The sequence below is a fragment of the Miniopterus natalensis genome, chromosome 18 (assembly GCF_054644295.1).
Source record: "Miniopterus natalensis isolate mMinNat1 chromosome 18, mMinNat1.hap1, whole genome shotgun sequence".
NCBI lineage: Eukaryota > Metazoa > Chordata > Mammalia > Chiroptera > Miniopteridae > Miniopterus > Miniopterus natalensis.
Genome location: NC_142098.1, coordinates 25,290,910 through 25,310,160, shown reverse-complemented (window position 1 = coordinate 25,310,160; position 19,251 = coordinate 25,290,910). Strand labels below are relative to the sequence as shown.

General features: G+C 39.6%; 1 protein-coding gene across 5 annotated transcripts in view; it reads left to right on the top strand.

The window, feature by feature from the left end:
* The window catches only part of ZFHX3 (zinc finger homeobox 3), a 263,161-nt gene extending 258,665 nt beyond the window's left edge, over positions 1-4,496 (top strand). For 4 of the 5 annotated variants that reach the window (XM_087827467.1, XM_087827464.1, XM_087827468.1 and 1 more), the window contains one exon: positions 242-4,496. In XM_087827467.1, the coding sequence (XP_087683593.1) occupies positions 242-1,911 (1,670 nt within the window). In that variant the 3' untranslated portion in view covers positions 1,912-4,496. The remainder of the gene's footprint in view (positions 1-241) is intronic. The other variant, XR_015716044.1, reaches the window with a different exon arrangement.
* Positions 4,497-19,251: the final 14,755 nt, after the last annotated feature.

Sequence of the window (19,251 nt, the reverse complement as noted above, 5' to 3'; positions counted from 1 at the left end):
GTGTGTGTTTGGCTGCAAGGGGAAGTATGGAACTGACCCAGGGCTGGGTCTTGATTAGAAATGCAAGGCTCTCCAACCCTGAGCCTAGTCGACACCTCTGTTGAAAACATTGGTTTTGAGAGAATCCTTCAAATTTAAACCTTGAGACCTCAGACTCTGTGCCAGTGACACAGGTCAAACATCTTGAGCTTCAGCCTCACCACCCAGACTGACACATGATTTCTGTCTCCATTCTTTTCAGCTTTAACGTCTCCAAAACCGAACCTGATGGGTCTGCCCAGCACAACAGTTCCTTCCCCTGGCCTCCCCACATCTGGATTACCAAATAAACCGTCCTCAGCGTCGCTGAGCTCCCCAACCTCAGCACAAGCCACCATGGCAATGGCCCCTCAGCAACACCCTCAACCCCAGCAGCAGCAGTCACAGGTGCAGCCGCCGCCAGCAGCCCAGCCGCCACCTGCACCACAGCTCCCGCCACAACAGCAGCAACAGCAACGCAAAGACAAAGACAGTGAGAAGGTAAAGGAGAAGGAAAAGGCACACAAAGGGAAAGGGGAACCCCTGCCTGTCCCCAAGAAGGAGAAAGGAGAAGCCCCTACGGCAGCCGCAGCCACCATTTCAGCCCCGCTGCCCACCATGGAGTATGCAGTGGACCCTGCACAGCTGCAGGCCCTGCAGGCAGCCTTGACTTCAGACCCCACAGCGTTGCTCACAAGCCAGTTCCTTCCTTACTTTGTTCCAGGCTTCTCTCCTTATTATGCTCCCCAGATCCCTGGCGCCCTGCAGAGCGGGTACCTGCAGCCTATGTATGGCATGGAAGGCCTGTTTCCCTACAGCCCTGCGCTGTCGCAGGCCCTGATGGGGCTGTCCCCGGGCTCCCTACTGCAGCAGTACCAGCAATACCAGCAGAGTCTGCAGGAGGCGATCCAGCAGCAGCAGCAGCGGCAAATACAACAGCAGCAGCAGCAGCAACAAAAAGTGCAGCAGCAGCCCAAAGCAAGCCAAACCCCAGTTCCCCCTGGGGCTGCTTCCCCAGACAAAGACCCTGCCAAAGAATCCCCCAAACCAGAAGAGCAGAAAAGCGCACCCCGTGAGGTGTCCCCCCTCCTGCCGAAACCCCCCGAAGAGCCAGAAGCAGAAAGCAAAAGTGCGGACTCCCTCTACGACCCCTTCATTGTTCCAAAGGTGCAGTACAAGTTGGTCTGCCGCAAGTGCCAGGCGGGCTTCGGTGACGAGGAGGCGGCAAGGAGCCACCTGAAGTCCCTCTGCTTCTTCGGCCAGTCTGTGGTGAACCTGCAAGAGATGGTGCTTCACGTCCCCACGGACGGCGGCGGCAGTGGCGGCAGCAGCGGTGGTGGCGGCAGTGGCGGCGGCTCGTACCACTGCCTGGCGTGCGAGAGCGCGCTCTGTGGGGAGGAAGCTCTGAGTCAACATCTCGAGTCGGCCTTGCACAAACACAGAACAATCACGAGAGCAGCAAGAAACGCCAAAGAGCACCCTAGTTTATTACCTCACTCTGCCTGCTTCCCCGATCCTAGCACCGCATCTACCTCGCAGTCTGCCGCTCACTCAAACGACAGCCCCCCTCCCCCGTCGGCCGCCGCCCCCTCCTCGTCCTCCGCTTCCCCCCACGCCTCCAGGAAGTCTTGGCCGCAAGTGGTCTCCCGGGCTTCGGCCCCGAAGCCCCCTTCTTTTCCTCCTCTCTCCTCATCTTCAACGGTTACCTCAAGTTCATGCAGCACCTCAGGGGTTCAGCCCTCGATGCCAACAGACGACTATTCGGAGGAGTCTGACACGGATCTCAGCCAAAAGTCCGACGGACCGGCGAGCCCGGTGGAGGGTCCCAAAGACCCCAGCTGCCCCAAGGACAGTGGTCTGACCAGTGTAGGAACGGACACCTTCAGATTGTAAGCTTTGAAGATGAACAATACAAACAAATGAATTTAAATAAAAGATTAATAACAAACCAATTTCAAAACTAGACTAACTGCAATTCCAAAGCTTCTAACCAAAAAAAGGAAAAAAAAAGGAAAAAAAGGAAAAAAAAGAAAAAGCGTGGGTTGTTTTCCCATATACCTATCTATGCCGGTGATTTTACATCCTTGTCTTTCTTTTTTCTTTTAATATATATATATATATAAAACACACCCCTTAACCCTGTTACATTGTGTCCTTTTGAAGGTACTATTGGTCTGGGAAACAGAAGTCCGCAGGGCCTCCCTAATGTCTTTGGAGCTTAAACCCCTTGTATATTTGCCCCTTTTCAATAAACACCCCATGTTGATAGCACAGAGGAGCCCGGCATGCACTGTATGGGAAAGCAGTCCACCTTGTTCCAGTTTTAAATTTCTTGCTATCTTAGCATTCAGATACCAATGGCTTGCTAAAAGAAAAAAAGAAATGTAATGTCTTTTTATTCTCAGGTCAATCGCTCACACGTTGTTCTGTTTTCAGAATCATTGTTTTATATATATATTTTTTTTCGGTTTTCTTTTTTCATTTTTGTTCCAGAAAATTTTTTTGTTTCTTAATTTAAAAACGGGCAGAAAGTATTCGAGAAAAACAATGTGAACTGCTTTAGCTTTCTGGGGATATTAAGGATAGCTTTTCTGCTGAAGCCAATTTCAAGGTGAAAAGTTAAGCACTCCCACTTTCAGAAAAAAAAAAGACAAACCCACACACAAAGAGTGTTGAGGACTCGTAGCTTAAAAAAATAAGTTTTAAAAACTGACTTTCTGTATTTATGATAGATATGACCATTTTTGGTGTTGAGTAGATTGTTGCATTGGAAATGAACTGAAGCAGTATGGTAGATTTAAAAGGAAAAAAAGAAAACCCTTTTGTGTACATTTAGCTTTTCGTATGGTCCAGCTGACAGCTCCTCATTTGATGTTGTCTTGTTCATTCCTAGCAGATAGATTGCAATCCGTTGATTCGCCTAAGCTTTTCTCCCCTTTGTCCCTTAATTCCACTTTCTCTTTCCTCCTCCCACCTCCCATCCTGTAATCTCCCACTTAAGGTAACTGCCTTCATTTCCTAGAGGGTAGCTGCAGAATTATTTTATAAAACTAAAGAAAGAATTTCAAAGGGTTCTAGGGGTCATTAGGATCCTCACAGATTATTTTTGGTTGGGGAGTTGACACTTTTTAAAGGCATATAATTCTAGTTACCTATGTCTGTTAGCCTTGTGCATTTATTTTTTATTTATCCTTCCTTTGGCTTTTCTTTTCACCCCCTTTCTTTCCCCCTACTTGGTTGGTAGATGCTTCAAATATTCTTTTCCTAAGCTAAAGCATTTGTTTCAATTTGTATAATTGGATTGTGTGCTTTTCTTTTCTAAAAAAGTTTTTGGTTAGGGGTTTGGTTTTTGTTTTGTTTGCTTTCCTCTCTCAGAAAAGGAAATTTCATGCTTTAAATAAAATCCAAAGACACACCCTTTCACTGCTGATGCAGAAAAAAGGGAAAGGGTTCTTGTTACTTGAGAATTTGTTTCTGATTTAAACAAACAAGACTTAGTTTAATAAAAGTAAAACAAAAGATTCCCAGGTTGTTATGTGCTTCTTCTGCAAGCAGAGGGGCAACTGTTAATGACAATTCCATATACCAAAAGACACATTTTTTACTTCAAAGTTTTGTCCTTGTGTTAGGCAGTCTGAGCGGCAAGTGATCCAGAGCGCAGCCAACAAAGAAGCAGATAGCAATGTACCAAGAGCAAAAAAGAAGGAGGCACTTGTGTTTCTGTTAATACCCATATTCCTGTAACATACAACATGACACACCATACACCCTTTCTCATCTAAAAAAAACGGTCTGAACTTTGGAAGGAAAACTTTGTGCTGCTATAATGTAGATTTTGGAGACAGATAGATGCTTTGCTGTTTCACTTTCATAGCCAAACATCAACAGAAACAATCTCCCCTTGCCCCCAAAGTGTGAAATCCTTCTCCCCTTCATTCTCTTCCTTATGTTTCAAAAGGGAACTTTGAAGACTGTGAATGCAGGTTCCATTGGTCACCTTTCAGGCTTCTTTCCCCAATGCTGAAGCCACTCATCAACTTTGCAAAAGACTGGAGCATTCCAAGATCTGAAAATGGATTTCTTTTTTTCTTTTTTCTCTTTCTTTTTTAGCCGGGACTATTTTATTTTTATGAATTTGTTTTCAGTTTAATGAAAGAGTAGATCCTGAACTGATGTACATATTTCTAACTAGGCTGATGCACAGTGCAAATTCCTTTTTTAATTTTTTTAAGTAGAAATACTAAAGAATACCATCTAACTATTCATACCAGTAACCAGTTGTAGCATAAGGTGTCAAAAACAAGTACGCAAAACATTTGCTGTTTTAACAAGCTATTTTCTTTTAACAAGAATTCTTGTATTTCTCCCTGTGTTTGAGATGAACATTTTTAAATTTTAAAGTTGTACAGTTTTTTGTTTTCCATTATTTTATCTTGTTTGTAACTCTATGAAATATATATATATTTTTTGCCATTTAACTGTTGTATGTTACTCTGTGTCTGTATCATATAGAAAAAAAATTGTTTGTTTTTGGTTCTCTATGTGACACCAATTAACAATATAACACTAGCTTTACCTGTCAAATTCTGCTAGGTCTTTTCTGTAAACTTTGTTTTTAAAAATGATATTGCTTGGTAATAGTGCAATTTCTCTCTTTCCCACCTCCCCTCAACTTTAAGTTCATTTTCTTATAATTTTGCCACCCCTTCCCCAATGGTTCTTTCTCTTCTCCCCCCACGCCCCTCTCTCTACTATGCCATCCTCCCTCTGTGAGGCAGAGTGACTGTCAGTGTTTTGTTACGCCATGCCTTGACCTGTGGGTGTGTTTAGCAACAGCAAGATGGTTGGTTGGGTAGACTGGCTAAGTAAGCATGCTCCCACCGACCAATGTTCCTCAGAGGGGTTATGTATGTGATTGTTTCAACCTGGAGTGGGTTGCACACTTAATGTTTTCCTCTACAACTCTACCGCCCACATACATCGTCATTCAAAAACAGAAAAATTAATTCTCAGCATTAACCCAGAAGTAGCAAAGCAGTCAGTGATGGTGAAAATTAGGGGCCAAACATGAGCTTAAGATGTTTGTGGGCTAACATCCACCCTGGCTGTGACCGGTATTTACAAAGAATGAATTCACTACAGTGCTCAACAGTTTAGAATGGTTTCCCTAGGAGAATTTACTCCTATCTGCTGCATAATAGGTAGCTGAATAGGATATCTCTACTCACTTTTTAAATTCTTCATGTCCATTCACACTTCATATTTTGGTTGGTTGGTTGTTGTTTTTCCCCCCAAATACTCCACAGTGTGGGTTGGTGCTAGACATCAGTCAGTCTCACAGCACCACTAACCCACAGGATGGGAGTTATTTCATCCATTGTTCCTCCATCCTTCCAAAAAGAAACTTAAGAAGGAAACACACACACACGCGCACACACACACAGAAAAGTTTAATAAATCTAGGAAGTTTTTTTAAATTAAAAGCTATTTAAAGAGATGAATGTGGCCAAAGTTTTACAGGATTGAAAACAAAGTAAAACAGACGGCATGTGTTTTACCCTGAGTTTATCAGGCATGGCAGGAAGTTGCAGGAGAGAGAGGCAGTGACCCAAGCCAGTGCACTTGATGTTCATGGACATATATTTTTTTTAAATAATAAATTAAATTAAAACATTTTAAATAGAAGCATAAATTGAGTTGGTTGTTCGTTGGCGCTGAGATACTGCCCACTGTGAAACAAAGCTTTGACTAGTTTTTTGTTCGTTTGTTTACTTTCTCTGGGGGGAGGGGGGCAAGTTTGGGTAGGAAAGAAAACATAAATGAACGTGACCCTGAGGTGAAGAGGTATATGAACAGCCTTTGCAATGTACAAAAAAAACAAAAAACAAAAAAACAAAAAAAAAATAGAGCAAGTGAAACCAAAAATGATGTTCTTGGTGTTTTTCTATAATGTAGTCTTGTTAGCTTTTTTGTTACTGTAACAATGCTGATCTCGAACTGTACCAAAATACATGGAGACTAACAAACAGAACCACATGGAACTTTCAAACTGAAAAAAAAAAAAATTTGTCACAAAAACTTTGTTGTCATAGTTAAGTTGATTGTAGATGGTAATTGAATATACTCCTTTGAAAATATTTCATCAAGTATGTTTCCTGCTCATTGTGATACATTAAAAAAAATATGAGCAAAAGTTCTTGTCTCTGTCAACAGATTTTGTGTGTAAGCATGTGTGAAAAAAGGGCTGATGACTGATGAAGTGTAAATTTGAACAGTATCTTGAGATTGGGTGCGCAGGGATACTTATTCCAAGATACACAAGCTCTTGGGAAATGGGGCCTTGTATTTCCCATCTTCTGGCACTCATTAAAGTACCAGAGGTTTTGGCCATGATGCCAACTAGCTTATTTCATTGAAAAGAGTAAACATGACAGCTTAGATAATATTTGGTCCCAGGGAGCCCTAATAGCACTTACATTTTTAATTCAAATGTTTATGTAAGAGTGTTAGACCCTTGAAACAACCATGAGCAAAAGTTTTGCTGATGGCCAGGAGAAAGGTAGGTTCGACTTCTCTGAAATGGGAATTGGACCCAGTGCTTGTGACAGGAGGATATGAAAGGTAAGTTGAATTAAGTGGATTATTGACTAAATTTACCTTTCCTAGCAAAGTATTTTCCTAACTCCCTGTTAGAGCAGAATTTGAGATAAGAACAGTCTGCAAAATAGTAGTCGCATTAGTAATTCCTACATACAAGAGAATACTCAGTCCTCTTATGCCTGAAAATCATTAATGAGTACATCCAAGATCAGGCCCAAAGGCCTTCCATTCATCTCTAATTTATAGCCACAGCTGATAAATAATTTATAAAACTTTTGCAGCTGGGTTTGCATGGCATTGCAGGCTGTCCTTGCAAGGTCTGCAGCATCTGCCCTCAGCCAACAGGGTTCTTTCTCTACCCAAGCTGAGCTAAGAAACACTCAGTTCAGCCATAGTCAACCTAGTCCTTAGCTCCTGCAGGAGGCATTCAAGGAGAAGCATTGACCCTATTAACTCAAAATCTCAAAGAATTCTACAGCTGGCACAGGCATTACTAAGTGCTCAGAAATAAATAGTTGGTTCCCTTGCCAGTCTTGGAATCTATGCCAAAAAAGTAGTGTCACTGTCCCTAATGAAACCATGATCTTTCCCCAGGCATTGCACCTTTCTTTTGGGCGTTCCTGCAGAAGCTGATGGCTCCGATTTCGGTATGTTTTCTTGGCACACAGTTATATCACTGATCTTTCATCTGACCCCACAAAAAGGTACAGAATGATAAAAAGTGTTCAGACGTAAAGCCACGTCTGCCTTTCTAAGCTATAATTATTTTAGGATCTGGCAGGATCACACTGAAACGTTTTAAACGGAACTAATTTTGCAGAGAGGTTTTGCCACCTCAGCTCTTTGGAGGAAGGTGACTACAATTCAAATTCTTCTAGATACATTTTTAACAAGAAAATAAGACAAAACTTTATTTTGAGTTTGAGCCCTTTGTATCAGAGAATCTCTAAGCACCTAAATTACATTGAGAGAAGGTTGAGTAAGGGACTCTGTTACTGGAAAAGCTTTTTTCTCAAGGGAAAAGAAGTCTTCCAATCTGGCTTCAATATCATGCTCATATGGACATTAATCTCCTTGGAATTAATAGTGTTTCCCTCTTGGAAAATGTGAAATGGCAACATCTTAAAACGGCTGATGTGTATTAGTCAGGTAGCTGTTTCTAATTTTGCTTTAAAGAAATGTCTGCTGAGCCTAGCTCCTGTTACAGACTAATGACCTTCAAAATCTCACTTTTAACAAGTTTAGATTTTAAGTTACAAGAGCACAGCAGTTTAAGAGTCAAGTTGAAGGATGAGAAGTTTGCACCTGCTGCTCTGCAGCCTTAATTACAGCAGGACAGATGTATACACTCAGTCCCTGTTCATTGTTGCTGGGGGTGAACCAGCCAAGGCCAGAGCAAAACTTGCAAAGAAATTAGTGCTCTCAGGGCCATTAAAGTAGAAGCAACTTCCCATTACTTTTTACTTCATAGCAAAGTGTATTTCCCTCCCTCCTCCCCTCATTTTTTAAACTAGAGGCATGTTTTTACAAAGTCTTAGCCAATTAGCTTTGATTCCTCTCTATCTTTTTTTTTTAATTACAGGAGCAAAAATAAACGTATTTGACCTTTATGACTGCTTCATTTCGTATCCTATAATCCAACTGATGAGTCCCTTATTTATATGGAAACGAAAACTTTCAGATGAACTGTTTTACTCTTGGGCCAAGATCCCTGGCTTGAGAAATGAGTGATAAGAAACAAACAAGACCAGCAAGAGAGAAAGGCATCAGTACATATTCTGTAATACCAAAAGCTGCTTTTGGACACACTATTCCTAGCCTTGCTACTCTCAATACACTCCTCTTCCCTAAGCCCCCTTGTGCATTGCTGATGTCTTTTAGACTCCATCGTATGCTTTATATTTGCATGACACTTGAAAAATACTTTGTAGAATTACTTCTTGCTTGTTTCTCAAAATGATCTAAAAGGTAAACAAAGCAGGTGACATCTATCCCAGGTGTTCAGGATAGTGAGAAAAAGGCACCAACCGCATGTTTAGCCTCTGTCCAGTGCGCCTTCTTCCCACCACACTATTCCTGAGAGACACTAAAGTTGCTGAGTGTGTGGGCTCAGGAGTGAGACTCACGGGCTTCAAATTCTGCCTCCACCACTGTGACTTTGTGTAATTTATTCTCCCTGTAAAATGAGGATAATGGTACCTGCATCATAGGGTTGTTGTGAAGATTAAACAAATTATATGCAGAATGTTTCCATTGCACCTACAGAGCGCTACATATCTGTTGCTACTATTACTGTATTAATTCTCCACTTCTCCTTGTAGATTCCCTGCAATTGCAGCTTTCAAATTCTTTATTTTACTTCACAAAGGGTTTGAGGACTGCAGTTGTATAAGTCAGTCCCATCAAACCACTGCCAAACATTTATATCTGATGCTTCCCTGTCTGTGCATATCTCAGAGGGCCCAGAGATCCATCAGGGAGCCTCTGTTGATGAGTTGCACAGGAGTATAGGACAGGAGTCTGCATTTCAGCTATTCAATACCGAATTTCTAGTTATTTGGTCAGAGGAAAGGATGGCTGTAGTTTGGTTTTGTTTGCAAGACTAGACCTACTCCTGCTTCACCATGCCTTGATTTGTTCTGGGGTAATGTTCCCACTATACTTATCTGAAGATATCTTGCTCCACTAAAACTAGTCTACCTTCCAAACACACCTTATACTGTCCCTTCTACATTTAAAAGCTTAACTAATGTTGTTTACCCCATGATATATAAGATCTGCTCAGCCCCATTTCTGACCCCTTATAACAGCCCATGTAATGCCTTATTTGGCAGTGATCCATGTCTGTGTCTTAGATAGCCTCCTACATGACATATATATTAATGTTTGAATCAGTAAGTCAATTAAAGAATGAATGAAGGAAAGGGTATTCATCCTCACCTTTATGCTTTTTATGGGAGAAGAGGTCTTAAATGGGAGTACAAATATAATTACATAAAACCAGGGCCAAAACTTTACAAATACTTCAGTCTCCACACCTTCTCTAAAGTAAAAGGAGGGGAATATTTTCAGCAGATAATAATGGTGAATAGAAATCATTGAAAAATTGGAAAGAATTAAAAACTATACTAGGCAAATGTTTTCTTTTTAGGAGAGAGTATAATTGCAATAAAAACAGTTTAGGAATTTGAAAGTACCACTTAAAACCCTTTTTAGCTGTTCCCCAAATTGAAGGGTGATATTAAATAGTTATTTGAAATCAAATGGTTATATTTTTCTAATAAAAATGCAAATGTTTGTAGAATATTTGAAAGGAAGGCCTCACCCCAAACGTAGAAAGAACATCATAATATAACCCTAATAGATTCAGATAAATATGAAGTCTGAAATTTGCCTTCAGTTTTTACTAGCTGGTTTCTTCAGTTGGTTCATAAGTAAAAAAAAAAAAAAATGCATGTAATATTTTTATGATTTTCTTTCTGTAAACTCTCATTCCAATAGATATTTCCACTTGTTCTGTATAAATGCAATAGAAAATAGTTCAGTACAGAGCACGAGGGATGCAAACTTGAGCTCCACTTAATGGTCTGCCCTACAGGGCATCCCCTCTAACTTTGAAACACTTTTTTATTATCAAAGAGCTACACAAGTAAACATCTCCATTTCTCACAAGAAAAGCAGTATGCCAGAATGTTTCATGGGTAACTTTTACCAAATCTTTAATGTCAGTGCTGAGGCAACTGAAAAGCCACTAGAGACAGGTAAATATAAAAACCAATGTGAGGGGGAAAAATTTCCATTAAAATTCTAAATCATGTGAAAAAAATATTTAGCAAGATCACTAACAACTTATTGATCAAGAGATGGATTTACTTAAAATCTACTGCCCTATGATCCATTAACAACTACTAATTATGAAATAAAAGCAGACAGGTATGACTGAAGAAAATAAAAATTCTATATATAAAAACTATAGTAACTGAGTTAAATTCATTAATAAGTGATAATCAGAGAGATAATGATATGGCCATTTTCCAGAGCAGAAAAATAACTTTTCAGATTGAAAGTACACATGACATGCCAAGAAGGATAAATGAATAAATTACAGGTAACCTATAATCTATTGTTCTCCCCAATGGCTTTTAATATTTTTCTCTCTACATTTAACATTTGGCAAAGATACAATTAAAACTGTGAGCAGATTTTTTTTTTTTTTTATCAGCAAGAACATGTAGGAGACAATGGAGTAACAGTCACAGGGTACTGAGAGAAAAGAACTAACAATGTAGGTTTCTATACCCAGCTAACCTATCACTCAAAGGTGACGAGAAAGAAATTCTGGGAAAACTGTATTAGAAGCTTACTTTTTAAAGCTCTCATGATCACCTCAGGAAAACAGAATGGCTAGAATAATAAATCCAAAATCCACAAACAAGATTTATTAAAAGAACTAGATGATAAGATATCTCCACAAACCTCAAAATATGAACAAAAAGGGACAAACTACCAAATCTACATGCCCTGAATGGCATCAACAAAGTATCTGAGAAAAAGAGGTATCAGATGAGCTTGGAAACAGAGAACCTTAAAATAACCAACAGGTACAAGAACAGCTGATACTTGGGAGAGGGTTTGCATGCTCTAATTATGGGTTAGGGAACTGGGGAGGAAGGCAAGGTAAGACTTCAAAGGGCTGGAATGAAAGTTCCCTTTTAGAGTAACATTCACAAGAAGAAACTGAAATCAAGAGAATTCAAAGTGAACGAGATAGGGATAATGGTGGTGGTGGGGGGGGGGGACACATGCTAGAGAGCTATGTGAGAGCAAGCCAGAGCATCCAGTTAAATGTGAGGGAGGGCAACAGATCAAGAATTCTCAAAGTATGAAACCAGGTATTTGAAGACTTCATAAAAATAACATAAGAGGAATCAATAGAGCCAGGAAGCTAAAAAAGTTATTGCTACTCGTCCATTCCTCCTAAAAGTTCAGAAAAATGAGTTTCACTTAAAATGATCAACAGAAGATGATTGTGGTTGAATCCCATAGAAAGTTATTATAAAGAGAAATAGTAAGGAGCAGAATAACATTCCTAGAACAAAAGATATGCCTATAAAACATGAACATTCTATAGCCTAATATTTCAAAATAAACCAAAAGAAAAGGAAATTTTTGGAAAGATACGAAAGAACAGCAGTAGAATTAGAAATTAGAATTGAAGTAACAACAAAATTAGAAATAAAAGTTCATTTGAGAAATGAACAGAAAACTGAATAAACAAAACATCCTTTAAGAAAAGCAGAAATTTTAAGATTCAAACAATTTCTCTGCATCCAACTAGCATGTAGAAAGCTTTCAAGACTCACTCCCACCCAATTTAAAAAATTGATAATCTATGAAATTATCATTTTTCTGGAATCCACTATAAAGATGAAGTTAGAAAATAATGAAGTATCCTAAGTTCCAAAGAAGAACCAGTCTTTCAAAGTACAGAGGAGACTCATGACTGTCTCACCTTTAGAAAAGCATGGGAGAAAGAGGTGGCCACTATAAAAACCTGTAAGAAGAAATCAACTACAAATTTACCAGAAAGTTAATGGCCAAGTGAGGGCATTCATCTACCAGGTACTCTGAAAAGACTAGTACAGGTTGTGGGAGGTAACCAGCTGCTGCTCGCAAACAGGCAATACAACCTGCTTCCCGGATGCTTCTCCCCTCCAAACCAAAAGCATAAAGAAGGAAGGGAAAGCTAACCATGTTGCCCCAGATCATAGGCAAAAGACACTTTGTAACTTGTGAATGAGGTAGAAGGAAAAAAAACCTGGGTCAGGGGCAGGAAAAGGTCTTGGGCCCAAGGTCCTACACCAATACCAAGCAGAGATGTCTGCTCACACTGAAAGAGATGCAGAAAACTCCTGCCCAAGACCAACTAAAAGGTAGAGCTTGGCTGCCAAGGGAGGAAGCGCAACAATTCTAAGCCCCTTCCAAGGTATACAGGGCCTCACGAAACTGAGGCTGGACCTAACAACAGAGAACTCCTCCCTATGCCCACCATGAGCTTACTACCACCAAGTGCTGAGCAACAAACCGTGTGAGGAAAAACTCTCTTCATAGTGCAGGCATGCAGGAGCAGCTGCAAGTCTAAGGGGAGAACAAAAACACTGAGGGAAAACCCTCTGATATCCAACTCCTAAACACAGGGCAAGAGCAGGCTATGCTTAGAGAACTTTGAGGTCTGTGGTGCACTGAAGTTGCCTCCTAACTTTCTTCACTCAATCCCCTAACAGAGAAAGGGCATGCCTATTTCTAGGCGTAAATACTGTTTACCTTACTCCCTACTGTTCTACACACAATGCCACCAAAAAAGAAGTAACCAAACATTATGTGACTACTTACAGAAGAATACAGCATCATTTATGAAGTTACCTTAACAAAACACACACACACACACACAAACACACAAACCTGATCAAGTCTCTAGCTGCAACTACCAATGTCCAAGGTGTTATGCACTGAATCATGTCCCCACCCCACCCAAATTCATATGTTAAAGCCTTAACCTCCAGCACCTCTGAATGTGACTGTATTTAGAGATAGGATCTTTAAAGAGATTAAAGAGTTAAAGGAGGTCATTGGGGTGACTCCTATTCCAATATGATTGGTATCTTTATAGGAATGGGAGATTAGGAAACAGAAACATACAGGGGGAAGACCACGGGAAGACAATGTCCAATCACAAGCCAAGGAGAGAGGTCCTTAGAAGAAATGAATCCTGTCGATATCTTGCTCTGGACTTCTAGCTTCCAGAACTGTGAAGAAATAAATTTATATCATTTAAGCCCCCTAGTCTGTGGTATTTGTTACAGCAGCCTGAGCAAACTAATACACAAGGTATATAGAGAATAGAGGAACACACTAAACTATAGCAAAGCAATAAAAAGTAGATTGTGAGAAACTCTAGGTCAAACAGATTTCTTTATCAAATAAATTGCAAGGAAAATAAAGTTGAAAGGGGAAAAATATAGCTAAAACCCATCTTAAAAACATAATGCCAATGTGGATTTATCTGGGTCCTGATTCAAATTATAATTTTTTAAAAAAGTTATGATATTTGATACAATTAGTTGATCATGACTAAGAGGTTCATAATATTAAAAAATCATCATTAAGGGAAAGAAAGGTACGGGAATTAAAGCCCAGCCCCCACTTCCCCCTTCTCCCCAAAAAAGGTTTCTAACAGGAGACACCTTATACAATAAACTAAGACCACAAAGGGCTACAACTGTTGCGTTGGGTAATCCATAGGTGAAACAAGCCTCTCAATTTGGGTTCAAATTCCCTAGGAAGTCTATGATTAAAACACAAAAGTTGCCCTGGCTGGTATGGTTCAGTGGTTAGAGCATTGTCCTGAAGGGTCACAGGTTCGATTCAATTCCTGGTCAGGACACAAACCCAGGTTGCAGGTGCAATCTCCAGTTGGGGAGTATGTGTGAGGCAACTGATCAATGTTTCTCTCTCTTTCTCCCTCTCCCTCTCCATCCTTCCCCTTCCTCTCCCTTAAGAATCAACAAAAAACATATCCTCAGGTAAGGATTTTAAAAAAAAGAAAAAAGTAAGATCATCTGTAACTACAATAGTAAATTAAGGGATACACACACACACACAAGATGTAAAATATGTCAAAAATATAAATGTGGGGGGAGGGTGAATAAAACAGCACTTATAGAATGCATCTAACCTTAAGGGACCATCAACTTAAACTAGACGTGTGTCTATAAATTGTTATATGTGAAACATAGTAACCACAAACCAAAAACCTGTAATAGACATATAAGAAATAAAGAAAAACAAAAGATTCAAAGCAATCCCTATCAAAATCCCAATGGCATTTTTCACAGAAATAGAACAAAAAATCCTCAAATTTGCATAGAACCATGAAAGACTCCAAATTGCCAAAGCAATCCTGAGAAAAGAGAACAAGGCTAGAGGTACCACACTCCCCAATTTCAAAACTATACTACAAAGCTACAGTAATCAAAACAGTACGATATTGGCAGAAACACATGACACATAAACCAATGGAACTGAATTGAGAGCCTAGAAATAACCCCAGATATATATGGGTAACTAATTTATGACAAAGGAGCCAAGAATATACAATGGAGAAAGGAAAGTCTCTTTAATAAACGGTGCTGGGAAAATGGACAGCCATATGCAAAAGAATGAAACTAGACCACTATCTTATACTATACTCAAAAATTAACTCAAAATGCATTAAAGACTTGAATGTAAGGCCTGAAATAATAAAGGAAACATAGACACTAAGCTTCTGGAAATTGGTCTCAGGGATGTTTTTCTGAATTTATCTCCACAGTCAAGGGAAGCAAAAGCAAAAATAAACAAATAGGACTACATCAAACCAAAAAACTTCTGTATAGCAAAGAAACCAACAACAAAACAAATAGGCAACCAACCCAATGGAAGAAGATATTTGCAAATGATACTTCTGACATGAGGTTACTATCCAAAATATACAAAGAACTCATACAATTCAACAACCAAACAACCTGAATAAAAATATGGGCAGAGGATCTGAATAAACATTTCTCCAAGGAAGACATACAGATGGCTAACAGACATATAAAAAGAAGTTCAGCGTCACTAGTTATTAGGGAAATGCAAATCAAAACCACAATGAGGTATCACTTCACACCTATTAGAATGGCTAATATCAGTAAGACAAGAAACAACAAGTGTTGGAAAGGATGTGGAGCAAAGGGAACCCTTGTACACTGTTGTAGGGATTATAAATTGGTGCAGCTACTATGAAAACAGTATGGGGTTCCTGAAAAAATTAAGAATAGAACTACCAGCACTGGCCAGGTGGCTCAGTTGCTTGGAGCGTCATCCCATACACCAAAAGGTTTTGGGTTCAATCCCCAGTCAGGGCGAGTGAAGGAGGCAACCAATTTATATTTCTCTCACATTGATGTTTCTCTTTCTGTCTCCCTCCCTCTCTCTCTCTTTCCCCCTTCCTCTCTCTAAAATCAATAAACATAACCTCGGATGAGTGAATATTTAAAAAAAAGAATAGAACTACCATATGATCCAGAAATAATAATTCTCGGTATTTACCCAAAAATATGAGCGCACTTATTTGTAAAGATATATGTGCCCCTATGTTCACTGCAGCATTATTTACAATAACCAAGGTGTTGAAACTAAGTGTCCATCAAATGGATGATTGGATAAAGAAGATGTGGTATATGTACACAATGGAATACTACTCAGCCATAAAAAGATGAAATATTGCCATTTGTGACAACATGAATGGATCTTGAGAGTATTATGCTAAGTGAAGTAAGTCAGAGGGAAAAGGACAAAGCTATATGATTTCACTCATATGTGGAATATAAAACAAAAAGTAACAAATGAACTAACAAATAACAAAAACAAACTCACAGACATGCACAACAGAATGATGGTTACCAGAGGGGAAGAGGGCAATTTGAATAAAGGACATCAAATATGTGGTAACAGAAGGAAATTAGAATTTGGGTGGTGAGCACATGAGCATACAATAGAGTAATCGGATATCAAATTATAATGGTGTATAGTTGAAATTTGTATAATGTTATTAATGTTACCTCAATAAATTTAATATTTTTAAAAGTAAGGTGACAATCATATTCAGTCTCTCATGGACTGGCCAACTGCACAACAGTCATTTGGACAACTGCATAATATCTAGATCTTTGATATCCTGTCTGGACAAAATTTTGTCAGCTGTGCAGAAACCAGGTTATCTGGGAATACAGTGAAATAAACCATAAAATATTTCTGTTTATTAGGCAGAACAAAATGGTACTGTTTCCTTTAAATCTGGTTTGTTTCCCATTTTTCTTTCCTACCCAGCTCTTTAACCTGGCTCTCCAACCTGAGGCTGGAACTGACTGGGACTTTTAAATGCTTGATTATTGTTTGTTCTTTTTTCTAATAAGCACAATGGTTTACTCCCTTTTGAGGCAGGGGCCCTGTGTAATGAGTCAATGCTTCTGTAAACTCTAAGAACCATTAATTATTTCTACCATTTTCTCCATGTGTTTCCTTCACTGACTGTGTGAATAAGAGGCAGACTGCTGGTTGTAAAGGACTGGAAAACTCGCTGGCCTTCTTTGCTGGCAAGGAACTGAATTCTGCAGCATCTGTATTCATGGACAGAGTATCCTATCTCATAGTTTGTGCAGCACCTTCTGGTTTTAGTTTACTGGTGAGCGGGGCACATCACAAGAACTTGGAGTGCAGCTAAAGCCAAATCAGACTTGACAGAAAATTATTAGCAGGGTACAGAAGGAAAAAAGATCCTCCTTCCTTTCTGTAATCAGGTTAATATGTGCATGGAATGTTTCACTTAAAAAGGTAGTGTGTTTTGGCAAAGCTGGTTTCTTAAGTAGAATTTCAGTTCCCATTATGTGAGGCTATCCATTGCTGCTCTGGCAGGGCCTTTGATCAGTGAACTCAGTGGGGGAGAAGGGCATAGGCATATTAATAACTTCAACATGTGGCCCTTCGGCCCAGCTGTACCCTTGTCTTGGAAAAAGGCCAACTGCAAAGGGTTTTTTTAACACGACCTATGTATGCATATTTTGGAAAGGGTTAAAGAGAAGATAGGGGTTCAAAGAGGGGGGAAATCTGGTCTGATGGTAGTTCTTTCTCTTGTCCCTGGTTCCCTATTTGGAGCATTCTGCTACTACATACTTGGATCCTATGGACTCTGGCTCCCTCCTCAATTTTTACTATCTTCATTCCCTCTACTGTAATGTTATAAAGATTAAAGCTGCTGGTTTAATTTACATACCAGCTCAGGACAAGGTTAGGGAGAGGCAGGAGGCTCTGTAAGAGTCTATAGGGATGAGAGATTAATGGGAACCAGGTGCCCAAAATAGGAGCCCAGGGTCCATTTTGCCAGGACTGTATCTTTTGCCCTTTACCCCCTGCATTGGTATTTTTGACTGTTTTATTTTAACAATCATGGTCCTTAGGCCTCATTAAATTACTACCACAGACTAGAGCCCAGATTGCTCTTTCAGTGTGTGTTTTCTTGTGTTATTTCATACCACTCTTTCATTTCTTCTTCTGGGATGCTCATTTGCCATGCATCCCCATCTGGTCCTGAAAAGGTTGCTGAGTGACTCTACATCACAGGCACGGAAAGCAGGCTTAGCTCATCACAAGTGGCTTTTCGACAATGGCTCAGCAGACATTCATTCATCTTTCATTCATTCTCTCCCCCTCCCCCTTCCTCTTCCTCCTTCAATTTTATGATATTATCATTTCCTTGATCCAAACCTTCTGTCCTTCTAATTCCCTAATTGCCTGATACTGACTTGTCACAAAGGAATGATCCCAGGGGTGGGATATGATATCCAAGAGTTCTGTGTTAGTTAGAATACGGATTTGAGGCCAAAAACAATGTCTTAAACAAGATGGCAGCTGATGTTTATGTCATGTCACAGAACAGCGTGAGTGGTGCGGGGACAAAAAGGCGGCTCCCATAGTTTCAGGAACCCTGACTCCTTCTGTTTGGTTCCTTATTCTCAACACACAGCTTCCATCTCAGAGTCTAGAACTGCTTCTCCAGCTCCCATCCCCACATTCCCATTCCTGTCAGCAGCAAAAAGGAAAAGTGAGAGGAGCGCATGTTCCTTTCATTTTAAACGTGTTAAGTTATACTAATTACTTCTCATATTCCACTGTCCTGAAGCTAATCACTTCTCCACCCTGAGCTGCCAGGGAGACTGGAACGTGACTTCTTTAGCTGTTGATCTTCTTTGCCACAGAAACCTGCTTAGCTTTTCGGTTTTGACAGATATGGGCACTGTGAACTTGTGAGTTATAAACTGAACTAACCCAGTCATGTCTTGGAAAAGGTGACAGAGAATTAGAAGAACAGTATAGGTAACAGGGTGATGGTCATGTTATTTGTTTTTGAACTACTGTTCTGTGATCACCTTGCTCATTTATTCATCCAACAAATCAAGCATTCTAGATACCATAGAAGGCTCTGGGCCTACAGAAGCATCTCCAAAATAGGCCCTAACTATATGCATCTTCCCAAAGGAGTGTGAAGGAATCAACAATGGAGAAATGCATCGATACGGGACTTCAGTGGAACTCTCATAACGAGTGTGCAGCAGGTGAGAGGAAAAGAGCTGAGTAGGAATGAGATAATAAAAAGCCTTAAATGTCAGGATAAGAAGATTCAAATTTATCCTATAAAAAAAGATAGTGAGATACCAAAGATAACTTAGCAAGAAATAATGTGAATACATTTTATTAAATACTGTATGATTCCTTGATAAAAGAGATACCTGATCAATTTGACTGCATGAAAATTTTTTAAAAAGTTACTTGGCCAAAGTATCACGAACAAAATCAAAAGATGAATGACAAAGTGAGAAAATTATTAACCACACATATGACAGAAAAGGGGCTAATTTCCTCATATAATATTTTTTAAAAATTTTAGACCAGTAATATAAAAGATATGAAGAGATCTTTCACAGAAAAAATAAAGTACTAATGATTTTCAAGTATAAAAAATGTGCTCAACCTCTCTTTTAAAAAATTAAAATA